General features: G+C 36.6%; 1 protein-coding gene across 1 annotated transcript; it reads left to right on the top strand.

Annotated features, from left to right (window-relative positions):
• The first annotated feature begins 2942 nt into the window (after positions 1-2942).
• OR13A1 (olfactory receptor family 13 subfamily A member 1) lies at positions 2943-24293 on the top strand. Its single transcript, XM_009458401.5, has 2 exons — positions 2943-3123; positions 23227-24293. The coding sequence occupies exon 2, from the start codon at positions 23239-23241 to the stop codon at positions 24223-24225; it is 987 nt and encodes a 328-aa protein (XP_009456676.4). The 5' UTR covers positions 2943-3123; positions 23227-23238; the 3' UTR covers positions 24226-24293.
• The last annotated feature ends 340 nt before the right edge of the window (positions 24294-24633 follow it).

The raw sequence follows: 24633 nt of genomic DNA, 5'->3' as shown, positions 1-24633 counted from the left end.
AAAATTGACAAATGGGATCTAATTAAACGAAAGAGCTTCGGCACAGCAAAAGTAACTACCATCAGAGTGAGCAGGCAACCAACAGAATGGGAGAACATTTTTGCAATCTATCCATCTAACAAAGGGCTAATATCCAGAATCTACAAAGAACTTAAACAAATTTACAAGAAAAAAAAAACAACTCCATCAAAAAGTGGGTGAAGGATAAGAAAAGACTCTTCTCAAAAGAAGACATTTATGCAGTCAACAAGCATAGGAAAAAAAGCTCATCATCACTGGTCATTAGAGAAGTGCAAATCAAAAACACAATGAGATACCATTTCGTGCCAGTTAGAATGGCCATCATTAAAAAGTCAAGAAACAACAGATACTGGAGAGCATGTGGAGAAATAGGACCACTTTTACACTGTTGGTGGGAGTGGAAATTAGTTCAACCATTGTGGAAGACACTATGGTGATTCCTCAAGAATCTAGAACTAGAAATACCACAATAGCAAAGACTTGGAACCAACCCAAATGCCCATCAATGATAGACTGGATAAAGAAAATCTGGCACATATACACCACAGAATATTATGCAGCCATGAAAAATGATGAGTTCATGTCCTTTGCAGAGACATGGATGAAGGTGGAAACCATCATTCTCAGCAAACTAACACAAGAACAGAAAACCAAACACCACATGTTCTCACTCATAAGTGGGAGTTGAACAATGAGAACACATGGACACGGGTTAGGGGGTATCACACACTGGGGCCTGTTTGGCTGTGGGGGGCTAGGGAGGGATAGCATTAGAGGAAATACCTAATGTAGATGACAGGTTGATGGGTGCAACAAACCACCATGGCACATGTATACCTATGTAACAAACCTGCACATTCTGCACATGTACCCCAGAATTTAAAGTATAATAAGAAAAATAAAAATAAATAAGTTAAAAGAGATTAAAAAAATAAAAGAGAACATTTGCCACATTCAGTCTTTCTAGATGGAAAGAGGTTGCTGACATATGATAGAGTTAGAAAATCACACATCTTGTAAATTCTCATTTGTTTAAAAAGAAATCATACAAATTAGATGTTTTTTGGAGATGACTTTTTAAAATAGAGTCATTAGATCACCTCTGTAAGGGATATGTCTATATCTGTTCAGTGGGTTAGGGGACATGGATCTGGAAAGCCTGAGAAGGAAAAGAAGATTCTATTCCAGACTTGTGATATTTAGACATTTTCATATTCTATCCATTGTTTTGTGTGCATTTTACTCCTCACTATTGTATATATAGTTGACAATGCTAAACTTTTTTGTGTATTCTTTCTATGTGTTCTGAATGCCTAATATATGTCAAAATTAGAGGTAGTAAAATAACATTTTGTAAATGTCTTTTTGCTAAAATTCATAGGAAATGTTGTTTTTGGAGGGGAATGGCCAAACTACCTGTTGAGTAATACTCATTGTGTTTGTGTCCTGGTTCAGGGGAGGAGGAAGGAGGGGAAAGTGCAGAGAGCTCTATGCCACTGTGTTTACAGTGAGGCAAGATTAACCATTATCTCTTATGTCTGTGCATTTTGTTTTACTTATCTGTGTATGTAGTGTATACAAAGGACAAACGAGTCCTAATTTACAAAATCTAGTCTTTTTAGATGTTAAAGAGGTTGCCAGTGTATGACAAAAGTAGAGTTAGTAAACTAATATATTTTGTATATTTTGTTTTAAAATTCCTAGGAAAGATTGTCTTCCTATCTATGAGCATTCTTGCGCACTGGGTTGATGGAGATGGGAGGGATTCTAAGCTAGGATGTTCTTATTTGGAAGACTCTTTCAAATTATAACTATGGTTACATGTATGCAGTTTATTCGAGACTGCTGTGTATATAGTGGACAAATTAACTCCTTACTTGAAACATCTAGTTTATCTAGATGTTTAGAAGTGCCTGATGTACGTTAAATGTAGAGGTAATAAAATACCACTTTGTAAATATCTTTTTGCTAAAATTCATAGGAAATACTGTCTTTTAGAAATTTAATTGTTAAGCCACCTTTGTCAGCAGTATAGTACTGTCTATACTTGTTCAATGGTTTAGAGGAGGTGGGAGGGAAGAAAAATATGTGACTGACTTATTTCACTAAGCCTAATGTCTTTAAGTTTCATTCATGTTGTGGCATATGTCAGAATTTCCTTCCTTTTTAAAGCTGAATAATATTGCATTGCATAGATATATTACCTTTTATTTATCCATTTATCCATCAATAGAAACTTGGGTTGCTTCCATATTTTAGCTATCATGAATATTGCTGCCATCAACATGTTGAGTTCCTGTATTCAACTCTTTGGGTAATACCCAGAAGTGAAATTGCTGAATAAGTATGGTAATTCTCTGTTAAATTTTTGAGGAGCTGCTGATTCATACTTTTACGTATAAAATATTAGACCTTAAATGTATTATGTAAAAACACTAAGTATTTTTAACATTCTAGAGTAAAGAAGGTGTTTCTTAGCAAGACAGAAAAGCTGAAACCCACAATAGAAAAGCCTTGTTAATTTTGTCACATAAAATATTCAAAATTTCTGAACACACAGACACACACGCACTAACGAAAAGCTATTTATAACTTGTGGTAGATGAAGAAATAATTTCTTAACATAGCAAGAACCCAGGCAAATGATTAAGAAAAAGAATAATCATACAAATTTAATACATGTGAGAAGCTGTTCAGCCTTTCCCATTAATTAAAGAAGTAAAATATAAAACAAAACAAATAATTTTTCACTTAGCAGAGATGAAATACCAAAACAGATGGGTATAGGTGTGGAACATACTTCCTTGGTTGACAGTTAGCCAATATCTATTAAAATCCCTTGCCACAGTAATTTCAGTTCTAGACATTTGTCTTATATTACTGTATTTATTCTGTCCTGTAACCATAAATTCCACAGCTGCCTAGTGATGGTTCTATATTTAAATGGAATGCTTACTCTCAGTATTGTTTTTTCTTTTGAGATGGAGTCTTGTTCTGTTGCCAGGCTGGAGTGCAGTGCCATGATCTCAGCTCACTGCAACCTCCACCTCCCAGGTTCAAGTGATTCTCCTGCCTCAGCCTCTCGAGTAGCTAGGACTACAGGTGTGCACCACCACGCCCAGCTAATTTTTGTATTTTTAGTAGAGATGGAGTTTCACCTTGTTGACCAGCATGGTCTCGATCTCTTGACCTCATGATCTGCCCACCTTGGCCTCCCAAAGTGCTGTGATTACAGGTGTGAGCCACGACACCCAGCCAGTAATTTTTTTTTAAACCACAGCTTCTTCATTTTGAGTCATCTCTAAATAGCTGCAATTTACTATAACTTAGGGTTTACAATTTTTAAAATTGTATATGTTAAGGTATCCACATGATGTTTGATATACTTCTTTTGACATAAATATACACAATGAAGTGATTACTACAGCCAAATAATGATTACCATACCCATCATTGCTAGTGTTTAGAAAGACAACTGATTTTTATGTGCTGATATTGTACCCTGCAACCTTACTGAATTTACTAAATCTAGTAGTTTTTTGGTGCATCCTTTGGGATTTTCTATTAACAGAATCATGCCTTCTGCAAATGTAAGTAATTTAGCTGCTTCTTTTTAAACATGTATGCCTCTTATGTCTTTTTCTTGGCTATGTTCTTTTCTCTGGCTAGGACTTCTAGTACAATGTCCAGTGTCAGTGTTGAAAATGGGCATCCTTGTGTTGTTCCTGATTTTAGGAGTAAAGCTTACAGTTTTTCTACCACTGAGTATGATTTTAGTTGTGAGATTTTCCTATATGCCCTTTATCATGCTAAGAAAGTTCCCTTTTATTTTAGTTTGCTGATTTTTTAAAATTATGAAAGGGCATTTAATTTATCAAATACTTTTTTCTGTGTCTGTTGAGAGTTTGGTCATTTTTTTTCTATTGAAATGGTGTATTATGGTAGCTGATTTTTGGATGTGAAACCAACCTTGTGTCCTTGGGATAAATCCCACGTAATCATGGTGTATAATTCTTTCTATGTATTGCTGGATTTGGTTTGCTAGTATTTTTTTGGGAACTTTTGTGCCCATAAGATAAGAGGTATTGATCTATGGTTTTCTTTTCCTGTGATGTCTTTATTTGGTTTTTGTGTCAGGGAAATAGTGGCTTCATAAAATGTTCAAGAAGTGTACCCTCCTCATCTTTTTGTTGGAAGAGTGTGAAAAATTGGTATTATCGAATGTTTAGTAGAATTCACCAGTGAAGCCATTTGCTTTTCTTTTTGGGTAGTTTTTGATTACTGATTCATTCTCTTAATTTGTTTTGGGTCTATTCAGATTGTCTGTTTCTTCTTGAGTCAGTCTTGGTAGTTGTGTCTTTCTTGAAATTTTTTCATTTCACTTAAATTATCTTATTTGTCAGTGTACAATTATTTTTGGTATTCTTTTATAATCCTTTTTATTTCTTTAATGTCAGTAGTAATGTCTCTTCTTTTATTTCTGATTCTATAGTTTGAGTTTTCTCTCCTCTTTCCCTGATGAAACTGAAGTTTTTTCCATTTTATTGATTTTTTTCAAAGGATCAAATTATTTCACTAATTTGTGCTGTTATCATTATTTCCTTCCTTCTGCTTACTTAAATTTAGTTTCATATTTTTTGTAAGTGTCTTAAGGTAGAATTTTAAGTTATTGATTTAAGAACTTTCTTAATACAAGTGTTTACAGCTGTTGATATTACTCTAATTACTTCTTTAGCTGTATCACAATTGTTTTGGTATGTTGTCTTCATTATTATTCATCTAAAAATATTATCTAATTTCTGTCTTGATTTCTTCTTTGACTCATGAATTGTTTTAGAGTGGAAATTTCATTTTAAATTTCCAAATATTTGTGAATTTCCCAAATTTCCTGTTGTTGATTTCTAATTTTATTCCATTGTGGTTAATAACATACTTTGCATTATTTCTATCCTTCAAATTTATTGAGGTGTGTTTTATGGCCTAATATGTGGTCTATCTTCTAGAATGTTCCATGCTCACTTGACATGAATGTATACTTTGTTGTTGTTGTTAAGTAGAATGTTCCATAGTCCTTGAGTTCTATTTGGTTTGTAGTATTGCTCAAGTCCTCTTTTTCCTTGTTGATCCGTCCAGCTGTTCTATCCATTTTTGAACGTGTAGTATTGAAGTCCTTGACTATTTCTGTTGACTCGGTTGACTTGTCTATTTCTTTCTTTTCTCAGGTCTGTTTTTGTTTCATTTATTTTGGTGCTTCATATATATAGGTGCATATATGTTGATAACAGTTATATCTTCCTAATGGATGGATTCCTTCATAATTACAAAAGGCCACTCTATCTCTAGTAACAATTTTTGTTTTAAAGTCTATTTGTCTGATATCAGTGTACTGACTCCAGTGTTTTTGTGGTTGCTGTTTGCATAATATATTTTTCCTGTTCTTTTACTTTCATTCTGTGTCTTCGAATCAAAATTGTGTTTTCTCCAGACAATATATACTTCATGTTTTCTTATCCAATATAACACCTTTGCCTTTTGATTGCATTGTTTATTCCATTCACACTGCATATTATTCTTTAGTGGGATTTATGTCTGTCATTTTAGTTATTTTTTGTTTTTGTTTTGAGACAGAGTCTTGCTCTGTCACCCAGACTGGAGTGCAGTGGTGTGATCTCGGCTCACTGCAAGCTCCAACTCCCAGCTTCAGGCCATTCTCTTGCCTCAGCCTCCCAAGTAGCTGAGACTACAGGTGCCCACCACCACTCGTGGCTATTTTTTTGTATTTTTAGTGGAGACTGGGTTTCACCGTGTTAGCCAAGATGGTCTCGATCTCCTGACCTCATGATCTGCCCACCTCGGCCTCCCAAAGTGTTGGGATTACAGGCGTGAGCCACCGCACGCCCGGCTTTTTTGTTTTTTATATGTATCATGTCTTTGTTGTTCCTGTTTTGTCTTTACTTCTTTCTGTTTCATTGAATTAATATTTTCTAATATAGTATTTAAGTTTTATTAATAATTTTATCACTGTATTTTTATTTTTAGTGGTTTCTCTAGGATTTTCTGTATATATCTTATCAGTATGAGTTTCAGATTCACACTAGCTTAATTCCAGTAATATGTAGAAATGTTACTCATGTAGAACTTAATTCTCTTGCTCTTTTGTGGTTATGTTATTTATATTATATCAATTAATGTTACAAAGACATACATTGTTTAAAATATTATTGGTGCTATTATTAGCATACATACCACCCACATATTAAAATTGTATATATTGCATATATGTATTATAGAATTGTATATATTATAGGGCCAATAGTATATTGTATACATGTTATTTTATATAATTGTTTTTAAAATGAGTTAAGAAAAAAGAAAAATGCATTTCTACTGTCTATTATAGACAAATAATTACATCATACTGAATACGCAAAAACTGGAAGCCTTCCTTTTCAGAACAGGAATAAGACAAGGGTGCCCTCTCTCCCCATTCCTCTTCAACATAGTACTGGAAGTGCTATCCAAAGCAATCAGGCAAGAGAAATAAATAAAAGGCATCCAGATAGGAAAAGAAGAAAGAAAAGTATCTCTCTTTGTGGATGATATGATTCTATACATAGAAAACCCTAAAGACTCCAACAAAGCCTCCTGGAATAAACAAATGACTTCAGCGACGTTTCAGGATACAAAATGAATGTGCAAAAATTAGTAGTATTTCTATAAACCAATAACATTCAGGCTAAGAACCAAATCAAGACTGCAATCCCACTTACAATAGACACAAAAAATTAAAATACTTAGGAATACAGCTAACCAAGGAGGTGAAAGATCTCTACAAGGAGAACTATAAAACGCTGCTAAAAGAAATCAGAGAGAACACAAATAAATGGAAAAACATTCCATGCTCAGGGATTGGAAGAATCAATATCATTAAAATGGCCATACTGCCCAAGGCAATCTATCTACAGATTCAACGCTATTATTACCAAACTACCAATGTCATTTTTTTATAGAATTGGAAAAAAGTGTTTTAAAATTCATATGGAACAACAACAACAGAGAGCCCAAAAAGCAATCCTAAGCAAAAAGAACAAAGCCAGAGGCATCACATTACCTGGCTTCAAACTATACTAATAAGACTACAGTAACCAAAACAGCATGGTGCTGGTACAAAAACAGACACTTACACCAGTTGAACAGAATAGAGAGCTGAGAAATAAATCTGCACACTTACAGCCATCTAATCTTTGACAAAGTTGCCAAAAGTAAACAATGGGGAAAGGACTCCCTAGTGAATGAATGGTCCTGGGATAGCTGACTAGCCATATGCAGAAAAATAAAACAAGACACCTAACTTTTGCCACATACAAAAATTAACTCAAGATGGATTAAAGATTTAAATATAAGACCTTGAAGTAAAAGAATCCCAGAAGAAAATCTCAGAAACACCATTCTGGACATGGGCCTTGGGAAAGAATTTATGATTAAGCCCTCAAAAGCAATTACAACAAAAACAGAAATTGACAAGTGAGACCTAATTAAACTGAACAACTTCTGTACAAGAAAAGACACTATCAACAGATTAAATAGATAACCTACAGAATGAGATAAAATATTTGCAAATTATGCACCCAACAAAGGACTAATATCCAGAATCTATAAATAACTTAAACAACTGGACAAGGAAAAAACAACCCCATTGAAAAATGGGCAAAAGATATGAACAGACACTTCTCAAAAGAAGACATACAAGTGGCCAACCAATGTATGAAAAAAGGATCATCATTACTAATCATCAGAGAAATGCAAGTCAAAAACCACCCATGGTAGCTAACACGTGCAATCCCAGCACTTTGGGAAGCCGAGGCAGGTAGATCACCTGAGGTCAGGAGTTAGAGACCAGCCTTGCCAACATGGCCAAACCCTGTCTCTACCAAAAATACCAAAATTAGCTGGGTGTGGTGGCAGGTGCCTGTAACCCTAGCTTCTCAGTAGGCTGAGGTAGGAGAATCACTTGAACCCAGGAGGCAGAGGTTGCAGTGAGCCAACATTGTGCCACAGCCTAGGTGACAGAGTGAGACTCTGTCTTAAAAAAAAAAAGAAACCCCAATGGGCTACCATCTCACACATCAGAATGGCTATTATCAAAATGTCAGAAAGCAACAGATGTTGGTGGAGCTGAGGAGAAAAGGGAATGCTCATGCATGACAGTGGGAATGTCAATTAGTTCAGCCTCTGTGGAAAGCAGTTTGGATATTTCTCAAAGAACTTAAAACAGAACTACCATTTGGCCCAGCAACCCCATTACTGGGTATATATCCAAAAGAGAACAAATTATTCCTCCAAAAAGACACATGCACTCACATGTTCATTGCAGTACTATTCACAACAGCAAAGTCATGGAATTGACCTAGGTGCCCACCAACAGTGAATTGGATAAAGAAAATGTGGTACATATACTCCATGGAATACTATGCAGTCATAAAAATGAAGAAAATCTTCAGTGCCATCCCCATCAAGCTACCAATGACTTTCTTCACAGAATTGGAAAAAACTACTTTAAAGTTCATGTGGAACCAAAAAAGAGCCCGCATTGCCAAGTCAATCCTAAGCCAAAAGAACAGAGCTGGAGGCATCACGCTACCTGACTTCAAACTATACTACAAGGCTACAGTAACCAAAACAGCATGGTACTGGTACCAAAACAGAGATATAGATCAATGGAACAGAACAGAGCCCTCAGAATTAATGCCACTTATCTACAACTATCTGATCTTTGACAAACCTGGCAAAAACAAGAAATGGGGAAAGGATTCCCTATTTAATAAATGGTGCTGGGAAAACTGGCTAGCCATATGTAGAAAGCTGAAACTGGATCCCTTCCTTACACCTTATACAAAAATTAATTCAAGATGGATTAAAGACTTACATGTCAGACCTAAAACCATAAAATCCTTAGAAGAAAACCTAGGCAATACCATTCAGGACATAGGCATGGGCAAGGACTTCATGTCTAAAACACCAAAAGCAATGGCAACAAAAGCCAAAATAGACAAATGGGATCTAATTAAACTAAAGAGCACAGCAAAAGAAACCACCATCAGAGTGAATAGGCAACCTACAGAATGGGAGAAAATTTTTGCACCTACTCATCTGACAAAGGGCTAATATCCAGAATCTACAATGAACTCAAACAAATTTACAAGAAAAAAACAAACAACCCCATCAAAAAGTAGGCAAAGGATATGAACAGACACTTCTCAAAATAAGACATTTATGCAGCCAAAAAACACATGAAAAAATGCTCATCATCACTGGCCATCAGAGAAATGCAAATCAAAACCACAATGAGATACCATCTCACACCAGTTACAATGGCGATCATTAAAAAGTCAGGAAACAACAGGTGCTGGAGAGGATGTGGAGAAATAGGAACACTTTTACACTGTTGGTGGGACTGTAAACTAGTTCAACCATTGTGGAAGTCAGTGTGGCGATTCCTCAGGGATCTAGAACTAGAAATACCATTTGATCCAGCCATCCCATTACTGGGTATATACCCAAAGGATTATAAATCATGCTGCTATAAAGACACATGCACACGTATGTTTATTGCGGCACTATTCACAATAGCAAAGACTTGGAACCAACCCAAATGTCCAACAATGATAGACTGGATTAAGAAAATGTGGCACATATGCACCATGGAATACTATGCAGCCATAAAAAATGATGAGTTCATGTCCTTTGTAGGGACATGGATGAAGCTGGAAACCATCATTCTCAGCAAACTATCGCAAGGACAAAAAACCAAACACCACATGTTCTCACTCATAGGTGGGAATTGAACAATGAGAACACATGGACACAGGAGGGGGAACATCACACACTGGGCACTGTTGTGGGGTGGGGGGCTGGGGGAGGGATAGCATTAGGAGATATACCTAATGCTAAATGACGAGTTAATGGGTGCAGCACACCAACATGGCACATGTATACATATGTAACTGACCTGCACGTTGTGCACATGTACCCTAAAACTTAAAGTATAATAATAAAAAAAATAAATAAAAATAAAAAATAAAAGAAAATGAAGAAAATCATGTCATCTGCAGCAACATGGATTTGGCTAGAGGCCATTATCCTAGGCAAACAAATACAGAAACAGAAAATCAAATACCACATATTCTCACTCATAAGGGGGAGGTAAACAGTGGGTACTCATGGACATAAAGATGGCAACAATAGACACTGGGGACTATTGGGGTGGTGAAGGAGGAAAGGGAGAAAGTGTTGAAAAACTGTTGAGTACTATTCTCAGTATCTGGGTAATGGGACCATTCATACCCCAAACCTCAACATCACACAATATACCCAGGTTACAAACTTGCACAAGTGCCCTCTGAATCTAAAATAAAAGTTGAAAAAGCAAAAATAAAACAGTAAACAACAACAACAACAAAACAGCAAAACCCTCAATAAATACATAAATAAAAATATAAATAAATGTCTTTGCCAAAGCTTTTTGTTTTTCGTGTGGCTTTGAGTTAGTATCTGGGGTCACGTTGCTTTTAAGCTGTTTGCTATCAACTGCATCCTATCTAATATTTCTTTTTCTTAATCGTAAACAACTCAATTTTTGGAGGAGATATTACATTGTGGTTTTGATTTACATTTCTCTAATGATTTCCTTTCCAGTTTGGATGCTGAGCATTTTTTCTTATGTTTTTTGCCCATTCATATATAATTTTAAAAGAAATGTCTATTCAAATCCTTTTGCCATTTTAAAATTATTTCATTTTTAAATATTGTGTTGTAGAAATTATTTATATATTCTGGATATTAACTCTTATCAGATATATAATTTACTAATATTTTCTTCCATCCACAAGTTTTTTTAACATTGTTATGTCCTTTAATGCATAAAAGTTTTAAAAAGTTTGATGTAGTCCCAATTGTCTATTTTTTCTTTTGTTGTCTGTACTTTTGGTGTCATATTAAAAAATAATTGCCAAATCCAATGTTATGAAGATTTTCCCCTTATTCTAAGAGTTTTATAGTTTTAGGTCTTCCATTTAAGTTTTAAATCCATTTTGAGTTAATTCTTGTATATGGTGTAAGACAAAGTTTCAACTTCACTCTTTTGTGTGTGGATATCCAAGTTTCCCAACACTGTTTGTTGAAGAGAATGTTCTTCCCTCATTGAGCGGATCTGGAATGCTGTAAATATTATTTGACCATATATGTGGAGTTTTCTTTTAATGGGTTCTTTATTCTATTCCATTGGTCTATATGTCTCTCTTTAAGCCAGTGTCATGCTGTTTTAATTACTGTAGTCTTGTAACATGTTTTGAGATCACGGAGCATGAGACCTTCAACTCAGTTAGTTTTCAAGATTGTCTAGTCAGAGTATATATGAATATTTAGATAAATTTTTCTCTTTTTTCAAAAAAGGCAGCTTAGATTTTGATAGGGATTACATATAATTTGTAGACTGCTTTGGGTTCTATTGACTTTTCAAATTAATATATAATAGTTGTACAGATTTGGGGAATACATCTGATATTTTGGAGATCTTAACATTAAATCTTCCAATCCATGAATACCAATGTCTTTACATTTATTTGTGACTTCTTTCAGTACTCTTTTGTAGTTTTCAGTGTACAAACTGAAAACTTTTGTTTCCCTGGCTAAGTTTATTCCTAAGTATTTTACTATTTTTGATGGTATTGTAATTAAATTATTTTCTTAATTACCTTTGGATTGTTTATAGTTAATTTATAGAAAGGCAACTGATTTTTGTGTGTCGATTTTGGATCCTGCAACTTTCCAGAATTTGTTTAATAGTTCTAACAGTTTTCTGGATTTTATGCATATATGCATCTAATAGTTTTCTAGATTTTATGCAGGAGTCTAGGATTTTATGCATATAAGATCAAGTCATCTGTGAGCAGAGATAATTTTACTTTTTTCTTTTATTCTTTGGATGTCTTTTCTTGCTTAATTTCTTTTTCCTAATTGCTCTGCTTGGAAATTCAAATACTATATTGAATAGAAGCGAAGAGACAGAGTATACTTGTCTTGTTCCTAATCCAGAAGAAAAGCTTTGAATCTTTTACCATTGAGTGTAAGGTTACCTGTGGATTTTTCACATATGGCCTTTATTATGTTATTTTCCTTCTATTCCTAGTTTGCTGAGTGTTTTCGTGATAAAAGGTGTTAAATTTTGTTAAACATTTTTTCTACATCAATATAAATGATCATGCTGTTTTGTCCTTTATTCTATTACTATAGTGTATTACATTGATTTTTCCATGTTGTATTATTCTTTTTTTTTGAGATGAAATCTCATTCTGTCATTCTGGCTGGAGTGCAGTGGCATGACCTCGGCTCACTGCAACATTTGCCTCCTGGGTTCAAGGGATTCTCCTGTCTCAGCCTTTCAAAGTGCTGGGATTACAGGCATGAGCCAGCACACCCTGCCACATGTTCTATCATTCTTGCATTCCAGGAATAAAGCCAACCTGATCATCACAAATATTGGTCTGTAGTTTTCTTTTCATGTAATGTCTTTGTTTGACTTCGATATCAGGGTAATACTGGCCTCATATAATGAGCTTTGAAGTGTTTTTTATATTCATTTTTGTAAATGACTTTGAGAAACATTGGTTCTAATTCTTCCTTAAATGTTTGGTAGTCATCCGGTTCTGGGCTGTTGTTTGTTTGGAGGTTTTTGAACCAGTTTAATCTCCTTCGTAGTTATAAGTCTGTTCGTATTTTCTACTTCTTCATGATTCACTCTTATTAGGTTGTATATTTCTAGAAATTTATGCACTTCTAAATTATCCAATTTGTTGACATATAATTAACTGTTGATGGTATTTTCTTATAATCCTTTTGATTTCTATGGCATGGGTTCTAATGTTCTCTTTTTTATTTCTGATTTATTAGTTGAATCTTTTTTCCTTAGTTAATCTAGCTAAACATTTGTTAATTTTGTTGGTGTTTTCAAAAACCACCTCTTAGTTTTGTTGATTTTTTTCTATTGTTTTTATATTCTATATTTCATTTATCTCTGATTTAATCTAATCTTTAGGATTTTGCTCCTTCTGCTAGCTTTGGGTGTAGTTTTTTTTCTCTCCTAGTTTCCTGAGGTATAAAGTTAGGTTGTTGATTTGCAAACTTTCTTCTACTTCTTTTTTTTTTTTTTTAAGTTGTGGAGATGGGGTCTTGCTTTGTTGCCCAGGCTGGTCTCAAATTCCTGGCCTCCAGAAGTTCTCCTGCCTCAGCCTGTCAAAGTGCTGGGATTGCAGGCATGACCCACCATGCCTAGCCACTTTCTTCCTTTTATAACGCACATATTTATAGCTATAAAATTCTCTGTTAGCACTGCTTCTGCTGCATCTTACACTTTTTGGTACATTGTATATTTATTTTCCTTTATCTCAAGATATTTTCTAACTTCCCTTGTGATTTCTTTTTTGACCCATTGCTTGTTGAAAACTGTGTTGTTTAATTTTCACATATTTGTGAATTTTTTGTTTTCCTTCTGCTACTGGTGTCTAGTTTTATGTCATTTTCATCAAAATAGATATTTCGTATAATTTCAATCTTTTAAAATTTGTTACAAGTTTTTTGTGGTATAACGTGATTTATCTTTGGGAATATTCCATGTACACTTGAGAAAAATACATATTCTTATTTTATTGGGTGGAATGTTCTGCACATGTTTGTTAGCACTATTTATAGTGTTGTTCAAGTACTCTATTTCCTTATCGATCTTCTGTCTTGTTGTTCTAGCCATTATTGTAAGTGAGGAATTGAAGTCGCCTACCATTATTATGCTGTTTATGTTTCCTCTCTGATCTGTCAATGTTTGCTTCAGATATTTAGGAGCTCTGCTATTAGAGGTATATATATTTGTAATTGTTATATCTTTCTGCTGAATTGACTTTTTGTTATGTAATATCCGTTTTTTTGTCTTGTGACTATTTTTGACTTTAAGTCTATTTTGTTGGATAGTAGTATAGTCACTTCTGCTTGCTTTTATTTATCATTTGCATGGCATTTACTTTTCCTTTTTTTCATTTTAAGCATATTTGTTTCTTAGACCTAAATGACAGGATAAAGTTGGATCCTTTTTACAAATCCATTTTCCAGTCTATATCTTTTGATTCAGGAGTTTAATCCATTTACATTTAAAGTAATTACTGATAGGGAAGGACCTACTCTTGCCATTTTGTTGTTTCCTGTATGTTTTGTAAATTTTGTTTTTTATTCCTTCTCTTACTGACCTCTTTTGGGTGTTGTCGATTTTTTTTGTGGTGACATTTTGATTCCCTTCCTGTTTCCTTTTGTGTGTATTCTATAGATTTTTTATGGTTACCATAAGAATTATAAAAAACATCTTAAAGTGTTAACAAGCTATTTTAAACTGTTAACAGAATAACTTCGACTGTGTACAAAAACTATTTCTTCAAAGCTCCTACCCTCACCTTAGGTTACTTATGTCACAAGTTACATCTTCATATGTAATGTATTCATTAACACAGTTTTATAATTTTTAAGCTTTTGTCTTGTAAATTCTATACAAGAATTAAAAGTGCATTTATGTACCAAAACTGCATAGTACAGTCTCTATATATGTCCATATATTTATCTTTACTGGAGAGCTTTATATTTTCATAAGACTTCATGTTACTATTTAGCATCCTTTTGTTTCAACTTGCAAGATACTACAGCAGGTCCAGTGGTAATGAACTCCCTAGTTTTTGTTCATCCTGGAAAGTCTGATTTTTCCTTTACGTTTGAAGGATGGTTTTGCTGGATATAATATTTTTGGTTGAAATTTTCTTTTCTTTCAGCTCTTTGAATATATTATCCCCCTGCCTTCTGGCCTGCAAGGTTTCTGTTGATAAATCCACTGATAATTTTATAAAGGCTTCCTTTTACATGACAAGTTACTTTCTTTTGCTGCTTTCAAGATTGTCTCTTTGTCTTTCTTTGACTTTTGACAGTTTGATTATAGTGTGTCTCACTGTGGGTCTCTGGGTTTTCTTTAACATTTTTTTGTTGTTCATATCTTCTGATGATGAATTCCTTTAACTTTTATATTTGTGAAATGTTTTTTCTTCATTTTCAAAAGGTATTTTTAGTGAGTGTAAAATTCTACATTGACAGTTTTTTTCTTTCAGTACTGTTTAGTGTTTCTCTACTGTCTTCTTGCTTGTACTGATTGTATAGAAACTCTGCTGTAATTCTTATCTTTGTGTCTTTGTACTTAATGTGCCTTTTTACTCTGCCTGTTTTTAAGATTTTATTTTTATTATTGATTTTGATCATGTGGCTTGGTGTGAGTTTCTTCATATTTATTGTGCTTGGGGTTCATTGAGCTTATTAAGTCTGTAGGTTTATATTTTTCATTACATTTAGAAAAATTGTAGCCATTATTCATTCAAATTTTTTTCTGTTCTTCTCCCATTTCTCATGCCCTTATGGGGTCTAATTATATGTATATTAGGCTATTTGAAGTTGTCTTACAGCTCATTTACAGTTCTTATGTTTATTTTTCCATTTCTATTTCATTTGGGCAGGTTTATTGTACTTTTTCCTAATTTGCTAATTTTTTTGCAATGTCTAATCCACTGTTAATCTCATCCAATGTATTATTAATTTCAGACATTGTAGTTTTCATCTCTAGAAATTGTTCATCTTTTTATATCTTCTTTGTCTCTATTTGATATGCTAAGTCTTTTCTCTAGCTTCTTGAGCATATGAAATATGGTTATGACAACTATTTTATTTTATTACAACTTTTACCTTAGGTTCAGAGGTACATGTGCAGGTTTGTTATGTAGGTAAACTCGTGTCACAGGAGTTTGTTACATATTATTTCATCACTCAGGTACTAAGCCTAGTACCCAATAGTTGTTTTTCTGTTCCTCTCCCTTCTCCTACCCTCCAACTTCAAGTAGGCCCCAGTGTTTATTGTTCCTCTCTTTGTACCACAACTATTTTAATGTCTCTACTAGTTCTCTTATTTTTGTCATTTCTGAGTTGATTTTATTTTTCTCACTATGGCCATATTCTCCTACTTCTTTGAATATCTGGTATGCAAATTATACCTAGTATGGATATTATATCAAGACCCTGTCGCAATATGGATACCTAAAAGAAAATAACAATGTTTACCAGTTTGCTCTAAGCCTTTCTTAGCTCTTTTGCTTGTTTCTCAAGAACAAGCACAGAGGGTGGAGCTCAACCAAGACTGAAGTTAAAGATGTAGAAAGATTGAGATGGGAAGTAATGAAGTTGAGGAGCTCTGATACAATGGTATTTCTCTTTTTAATCATGTAAGATGCAAGCCCAAGATAATATGTTGGGAAAATTGAAGGCGAATGTCTTGAGAAATATGAAATGCACCCAAGGCTACAGCTGGGTGATAGAAATAACTAAAAAGTATTAAAAGGATTGTTTTATAGCTGGTCCTTGCTGAAGTTAGGGGATAGGCCTGGAAAAATTGAGCAGCGGTATTGCCCAGGCAGGACTCCTCATGACATTCTCCAGATCCCTAAGTTTTTCCAAGTTTCCAAGCATTTCCTTGGCCAGCAAGTCATCTCGCAGCACAGATCCTACTCTCTTTCAGTCAGTCATTCCACAACTCTGCAAAGCATTTTTCTCCATCAAATGGGAACTTTTGGGGTTCTGCATAATTTTTCAGGGTTCCACCACTTTTGACTCTTTCTGGATACCTTGTAAGGATATTATAACTCTTTAATTCATGTCCTTGATTTTCTCTTTTAACTTTTAATACTGTTCATTGCCTGTTTACCTCTTTCACCCTCTTCTTTTCACTTCCGCCCTCTTTCTTGTGTAAGTATACAATCATCCTTTTTTTATTCCTCGAATCTCAGTTCTCGGGAGTAACATATACAATTCATTCTTACTTCCAGTCTTTATTCCTAAGTTCCTTATCTCTAGTTCTCTTGCATATTTGTGGCAATTATTAGTTTTTTATCCAAAAATCCATTCTCCCTTTTTCCTGTACATGTATCTTTCCAGCTTGACCACATTTCCCAGCTTCCCTGGCAGCTAGGTGAAGCAATGTAACTAAACTTTTGCCTGTAAAATATGAGCAGAGCTGTAAAATATGAGCAGAAGTTATGTGCACAATATCTGCCTCACTTGCTTAAAATAAATTGCATTATTTGAGCTTTCTGTATTGTCCCTTTTTACAAACTAAAATGTAGAGGTTATGGCAACTTTTATGGTAAAGAGAATCATCACGTAGGAGATCAAGAATCATTGATTTGAGAGGAACCTAAATCCTTTAATGACTTGGTGGAGCAAGACTGCCCCATCAGTCTGGAAGCTACCCCACAACTTATGTATATCTTCAGATTGTTGAGCAAAAGAGAAAAAATGAAGCCACTATATATTTAGGTCTCTTCATGTTAACAGTTTAGCTTTTAACCTAACACACATTTATTCCTGAATGGTAGCATATTATTAACATCACAGGAAGGGAATTCCTTGTTCATGGATCTTTTATTTTGTTGAAATAAAGGTAATCTGCTTGGGCTTAATACTGCCAAGGCAGAATTTTTTGGAATAATTATTTCTATAGATGACCCATTCATAATGACAACTAACATGGTTTCTAAAATGGATTCATATACGTCATCTTATTTAGTCCCCGCAAAAATTCTGAAGGTAGGTATAATTATTCCCATTCTATATATTGAAAAATTGGGATTCAGAGAGACTACGGACTTATACAAGTTTCTGCAGCTATTTAAGAAACAGAGTAAAGTCTCAAAGCCATTAATGAACTGTTCAGTTTAGTGCTGCTTAGTAAAATTAGAACTGTTTGAAGTGCGTTTTAATAGTAAACCCGTCGATATTTAGTCAGCTCTCTGCTTGCTGACTAATATGGAAGAAAAAACATACATCTACATACATCCTGAATTGGGAGAAGGGAAATAAAATATTGCCAATCCCCTTTCCTGTATTAGGTACTGTGATAAGGCGATAAGGCTTTTCATTATTATAATTGAGTCCTGGAGAGGTTAAGCGCAGTCACCCAAAGTCACATGACCAGTAACTTTCAGAGATTTTACCCCAGGTCTGGAAAGACTCTGAAGCCCATGTTATTGCCTCCAGAGCCTGGTGGAGAACCCCTGAATGGGACAGAGACTCAGCAGACAGAGTGGTCCTTTTCTTCCAGGGAGTCAGGGAAGGTTTGGTAGGGGAGATAGAGTTAGATCTGGGTGGGATTTGGATGAAATGAGATCAAGCAGGGATAAATAAGATCCAAGCTGTTTATGAGGGACAGGGAGAGGCCAGCTCTGTTAGAAAGAGTGGTTTATACAGAGAAGCATGGAAACATTTGCTCCATGCCTCACCTTCCATGGATAGCAGTCCAGAAATGCTACTTGCCTGCCTGACAGTCTTTCTCCAGTCCCCAGGTGTGGACACGTTCTGAGCACCTGAGTCTGGGTCTGCCCTGACCCAGATTCTGTGAGCTGGGACAGAGAATGTGTCCTGCTGTCCCTCCTCCCCCACTTGGGCCCACACCCTTTTCTACACATTTGGATTAGAAATCTGAATTGGCCTTTCTGTGAACCCCGATGACAGGCTAGTCCCCAGTAAAGAAGCACTTAATTTAATTGCTCCTTCAGGGTCCACTTAGAGTAATAGTTGTGAACAGCTCTCCCTAGTGTCTCCCACAGGCAGTGACAAATGTTGCTAAAGATGAGTCACAAATTATTGGCAAGACCATCTTAAATATGGGAAGGAAACCTTGTTCAGTCCTGAACAGTCCTGTTCAGACTGATCTTATCACAGGTTGCACACTGCCTCAATGTCACCATGTTTCTACCCTCAGTTGTGCTTGGCAGAGAGAGGACAGCTATACATAAAGTCTGTTCACTCCACAAAGGTGAAATCATTTTTTTAAAGGTAATTATGATTGTCCTGAGGATGGTGATTGAGTGACATTTAAAAAATGGGAAAAGTTCTACTCATAACTCTGTCTGCTTAATTTGCTTATATAAAAGACTTAATGGTTTTTGTTGAGTTGATCCAGAGTCAGTAACATTTGAATATGTGTTATTACCATTTGATCAGTAACAAAACAATAGGGTAAGTGGGATGCCAAATGTGGCTGAGAGTTTAGGGTTTGCATTCCACACCCCAGCCTTAAATACGGTTGTATAAATTATTGGTTGATTTTTCTTTTTCATGGCTTTTCTTTGACATTTGATGGGGCTGGATTTATGGAGGCAACCAACAAATTACACAGCAATGAATTCTGGACTGTAGTCCCACAGCCTTGAGCCTAGATACTAGCTGTGTCACTAATACTCTGTGTGACCAGGGTAAGTTATTTAGATACATTTATGACTTTCCAAATCAATAGGTTGGACAAAGTTATCTTCAAAATGTCTTTCAGATTTGACCCTGAACATATGCGATTCTGGCATGTTCTGATTTTTAGTTTTCTGTTCTTGAAGCATGTCTACAATAGAAATGCCTACCTTCATATACAATAAAAGGACATTAGATTAATATGGTGTCTGTGAAAATCATTGAACAGCTTTAGAGATAAAAATAATGAAATGAGTCAAGTTCTCCATTATTAATTAAATCTTTTAAATTTTCTGTTTATGAAACTATGAACAATAAATTGGAACAAAGATATAATCTCACTACAAGTAAATTGTATTTTATGTAAAATATAATTTGTCTTTAGAAAATACTCAATGAAATTACCGTTTTAATTTCAGAGATTTTGAGGACTATTATTGTTATTTCTTTAAAGTGATAAATGTAATCCAAGATGCCTTTTTTCCCCCTTCAGAAGCTTGAGTGCCCAAGGGTTTGATAAATGTGGAAAATAACCACTGTTCAAATATCCTGTTGGCCTGTTGGTGAGATGTCATCGTGTTGTCTGAATGCAGTATGTGTTTAAACGTGCCATTTATTACCTGAAATTGTGTTATTTTGCCTCACACCCTTAGTAATACTCTTGTAATGCTTGCTGAGAATTGAAGCAAATGCCCTATGAAACTCAAGGGAGCAAGGTCTTTGTTATTTTTCAGAAGAAATGACTGGCTGAGGCTGTAAAGAAATCTTATGGTCATTCTCATGGAAAGAGGATTGGAGCCCTGATTCTTTGATCTCATTATTGACCAGTTGGTTGAGAAGACTGTCCTCCTGTTCCCACCCAATCACAATAAGTGGGTAATTACCTGAGGGCTAATTTGCTCCTTGAATGTGAATACATTTGTTGAAATTTCCTTGTGCTCAGCACCTGTTCAAAACATCCATTTGTATTGCAGCGCTGTTGTTTTTCTAATCTCATTGTGGAGCTAAGAGAGAGATTGTGTTTAAGGTTTCCTTCGTAATAGGTTTTCTTGCTCCAGGAAGGATGCGTGACAGACTCTGCACACTGCTGCTTGGTAGGTGTTCAGTGATGGATGCGTTTTCCATCTCCCAGGTACAGCTGCAGCTGTGCTGACTCTGGTGCGTTTGTAATATGCACTGTGGAGTGCACCATGATTTCATGATGGCTGGAGAAATCTGGTGGCTAGAATTCTAGGGAGGAGGACATCAGTGGGAAGTGCAGAAACCTCACACTGGGACATTGATGGAGAAAATCCAATTCTGTCCCTGGAGTTAAAGAGGAGTCACTCACTGGGCCATCATAAGAGCAAATAAAGTTACAGTTATTTCTTCAGATCCACAACTCACACTCAGCGAAAGTAATTATTCACTCTTTTTGTCCCAAACAATAATGAAATCAGCTAAAGCATATTGTATTTATTACTTCCACTCAAGTTATTGAGCTGTTCTGACACCTTGTTGCTGGGAAGATACACAGATGGAACACCATCATTTCCATTGATTCTGATCATACCCCACGCTAATATAGCCTTATTGCTCTGAGTCATAGGGATTTTATGCTTGCCTATTCAAAAAACAGTTTTTACCTTATTAAAAGGTGATATGACCTGAGCTGGAGACGATGTTTGGTCATTTTGTGTAAACCTTTTAATATTTTAGTGGTAAATACACTTCTTGAATCTTGACAAAAACATAATTAAAATGAACATATTTAAAATGGACATCTTCCAAATGTTCATTTTTAAAATGAATACCTTCGTTAACTTTTTTTTTTTTTTTGAGACGGAGTCTCGCTCTGTCACCCAGGCTGGAGTGCAGTGGCGCGATCTCGGCTCACTGCAAGCTCCGCCTCCCGGGTTCACGCCATTCTCCTGCCTCAGCCTCCAGAGTAGCTGGGACTACAGGCGCCCGCCACCACGCCCGGCTAATTTTTGTATTTTTAGTAGAGACGGGGTTTCACCGTGTTAGCCAGGAAGGTCTAGATCTCCTGACCTTGTGATCCACCCGCCTCGGCCTCCCAAAGTGCTGGGATTACAGGCGTGAGTCACCATGCCCAGCCTCTTCCTTAACTTTTAATGAATAAAGAGTTGAAAGGGAAAAACCAAATGTGCACTATGCTGATTTTATCTTGAGCTGTACAGAATGTGCAGTAACTTAAGAATATAAGTCATTCTGCTGTTATTCATACTAGCCTATTCTTTAGCATTATTTAAACACACATATTTGAGTGTCTATGCACTGCCTGATAGGCAGGGGGCTGGGTGCCAAGAAGGGATGTCCAGAGATAAACGGGCATATGTGTTAATCTTTTAGGGCACAGTCCAGTAACCTGATCAAGGAGTGACGTGTATTGTGTACTAGGATAGAAGTCAGTATCAGAGGGAACACAAAGGAAAGAGTGGTACTTTCTCCCCAGGGAAGGGATGCTCAGAAAGAGGGGGCTGATTATGGCCCTGGTTCATGAGAAAAAGGGCATTCCTGGCTCAGGGAGTGGGAAGAACAAAACCAAGAAATCCTGGAATGGCTTGGTGCATCAGCCAGTCTGTGAGTGCAGGGCATGGCTGGAGTTCTGGCTTTAAGATGAGTGGGAAGAAAGGCTGGAGAGGAGGTGGATCCAGGAAAAGTTGCTGGGAGCATTTATTCTTTTGGCAATGGGAAGCCATGGAAGAACGGTTGTAAGGAGGATTCTGTGTGATACATCTGCCTTTTAGAAAGGTCATTTTATAGAAAAAGTAGAAAATACAGACCAGCAAAAATTAAAAAAGTGAAAACAATCACTGTTCAAGGTCTGGTCTAGCACTCACCAGTGTTTTTCCTACAGGTGCATATACAAACATGCTTTTACATTTTATTTTTATTTTAAATTTTTCACTATCCTCAATTTCAGTGGAAACAAATCTCCTTTTTTTATTTTTTTTAAAAAATGAGATCCTATTGTACACATTATTTTAAATTTTTTTTCATTCTCTCCTTTTTTTAAAAATTAAAACAATTTTTTTTGAGACAGTCTCACTCTGTCGCCCAGGCTAGAGTGCAGCATCGTGGTCTCAGCTCACCGAAACCTTGCCTCCCAGGTTCAAGCAATTCTCCTGCCTCAGCCTTCCAAGTAGCTGGGATTACAGACATCCACCACCACCATGTCAGGTTAATTTTTGTATTTTTAGTAGAGAAAGGGTTTCACCATTTTGGACAGGCTGGTCTTGAATTCCTGGCTTCAAGCGATCTGCCTGCCTCGGCCTCCCAAAGTGTCATTCTCCTTTTAAAAGCATCAGTAAAACACTTCCAAAGCATTACTTTGATAATTACACAGCATTTATGTTATATCAATATACCATAATATACTCACGTTTAAGGGTATAGATTGTTTTAAATTTCCACTATTATAAATAGTGCTGCTCTGACACCTTCAGGATGCTTTTTATTATTCCTTAGGATACATTTCTGGAAGAGAAAGTTCCGGCTCAAATGGAATACATATTTTAAAAGGCCTGCATCTTTGCAGCCATTCTAATGCTAGTTAATATCATGCTTTTCTAACTTTGCCAGATCATGGATGATGAAGACTAGATTATGGATTTAATTTGCATTTGTTTGAGGTTGAATGATGCTTCATGAGTTTAACTGGCCAACTGTATTTATTTTTTATAAACTGAGTGTTCATGCCTTTTTTCTATTGTAATATTGGGGTGTTTATCTTAATCAACATGCCCTAATGCATCTCTATCTTTCATGCCGTGATGTGAGGTGTGGAAGAAACACGGGAGCAGCCTTCCTCAGGACACCTCTTGTTTATCTCTCTAGCTCTGAAATCACATGAAGCTGTGGATGGAGAGTCACCTGATAGTCCCAGAAACCCATCCCAGCCCAAGGATGATGAGTAACCAGACATTGGTAACCGAGTTCATCCTGCAGGGCTTTTCGGAGCACCCAGAATACCGGGTGTTCTTATTCAGCTGTTTCCTCTTCCTCTACTCTGGGGCCCTCACAGGTAATGTTCTCATCATCTTGGTCATCACCTTCAACCCTGGGCTCCACACTCCTATGTACTTTTTCTTATTCAACTTGGCTACTATGGACATTATCTGCACCTCTTCCATCATGCCCAAGGCGCTGGCGGGTCTGGTGTCGGAAGAGAGCACCATCTCCTACGGGGGCTGCATGGCCCAGCTCTATTTCCTCACGTGGGCTGCATCCTCAGAGCTGCTGCTCCTCACGGTCATGGCCTATGACCGGTACGCAGCCATCTGCCACCCGCTGCATTACAGCAGCATGATGAGCAAGGTGTTCTGCAGCGGGCTGGCCACAGCTGTGTGGCTGCTCTGCGCTGTCAACACGGCCATCCACACGGGGCTGATGCTGGGCTTGGATTTCTGTGGCCCCAATGTCATTATCCATTTCTTCTGCGAGGTCCCTCCCCTGCTGCTTCTCTCCTGCAGCTCCACCTACGTCAACAGTGTCATGATTGTCCTGGCGGATGCTTTCTACGGCATAGTGAACTTCCTGATGACCATCGCGTCCTATGGCTTCATCATCTCCAGCATCCTGAAGGTGAAGACTGCCTGGGGGAGGCAGAAAGCCTTCTCCACCTGCTCTTCCCACCTCACCGTGGTGTGCATGTATTACACCGCTGTCTTCTACGCCTACATAAGCCCGGTCTCCGGCTACAGGGCAGGGAAGAGCAAGTTGGCTGGCCTGCTGTACACTGTGCTGAGTCCTACCCTCAACCCCCTCATCTATACTTTGAGAAACAAGGAGGTCAAAGCAGCCCTCAGGAAGCTTTTCCCTTTCTTCAGAAATTAACTTGTGTCTTCTGAAGTTTTTGTCCTTGGAGACTGCAGTTTTAGTGGAGTCTAATGAGCAAGTTTCTGGACTGGGAGGTAAATAGACTTGTTTCTTCTAACCCAGCAGAACCTGTGCATGGATGAGCTGGGAGTGCTGGTTCCCCGAGACTGGGTGATGGGGGGATTGCGGTAGGTGTGACCCACCAGCCTCTGAGACACCAGATCTCTTGGTCTGACTCCAAGGTGGTGTCAGTGCTGAGTTGGCAGAGAAACGCAGGGCCTAGGAGGAGAAAAGTGTTCCTTGTGTTTTCAACTCATAGCCATATCAAACGTTTTCCTTTTTATGTACAACACTCAGGGTGTAAATTCTAAAATCACACCTAGAATTCAGCTGTGTGGGTCTAAAAAGTTAGGCAGAACTGTGGAC

The sequence above is a fragment of the Pan troglodytes genome, chromosome 8 (assembly GCF_028858775.2).
Source record: "Pan troglodytes isolate AG18354 chromosome 8, NHGRI_mPanTro3-v2.0_pri, whole genome shotgun sequence".
NCBI classification, from domain to species: Eukaryota; Metazoa; Chordata; class Mammalia; order Primates; family Hominidae; genus Pan; species Pan troglodytes.
This window is presented reverse-complemented; position numbering and strand designations above follow the sequence as displayed.

Coding starts and splice junctions, on each gene's coding strand:
- OR13A1 (XM_009458401.5), top strand. CDS start 23,239: ATGAAGCTGTGGATGGAGAGTCACCTGATAGTCCCAGAAACCCATCCC.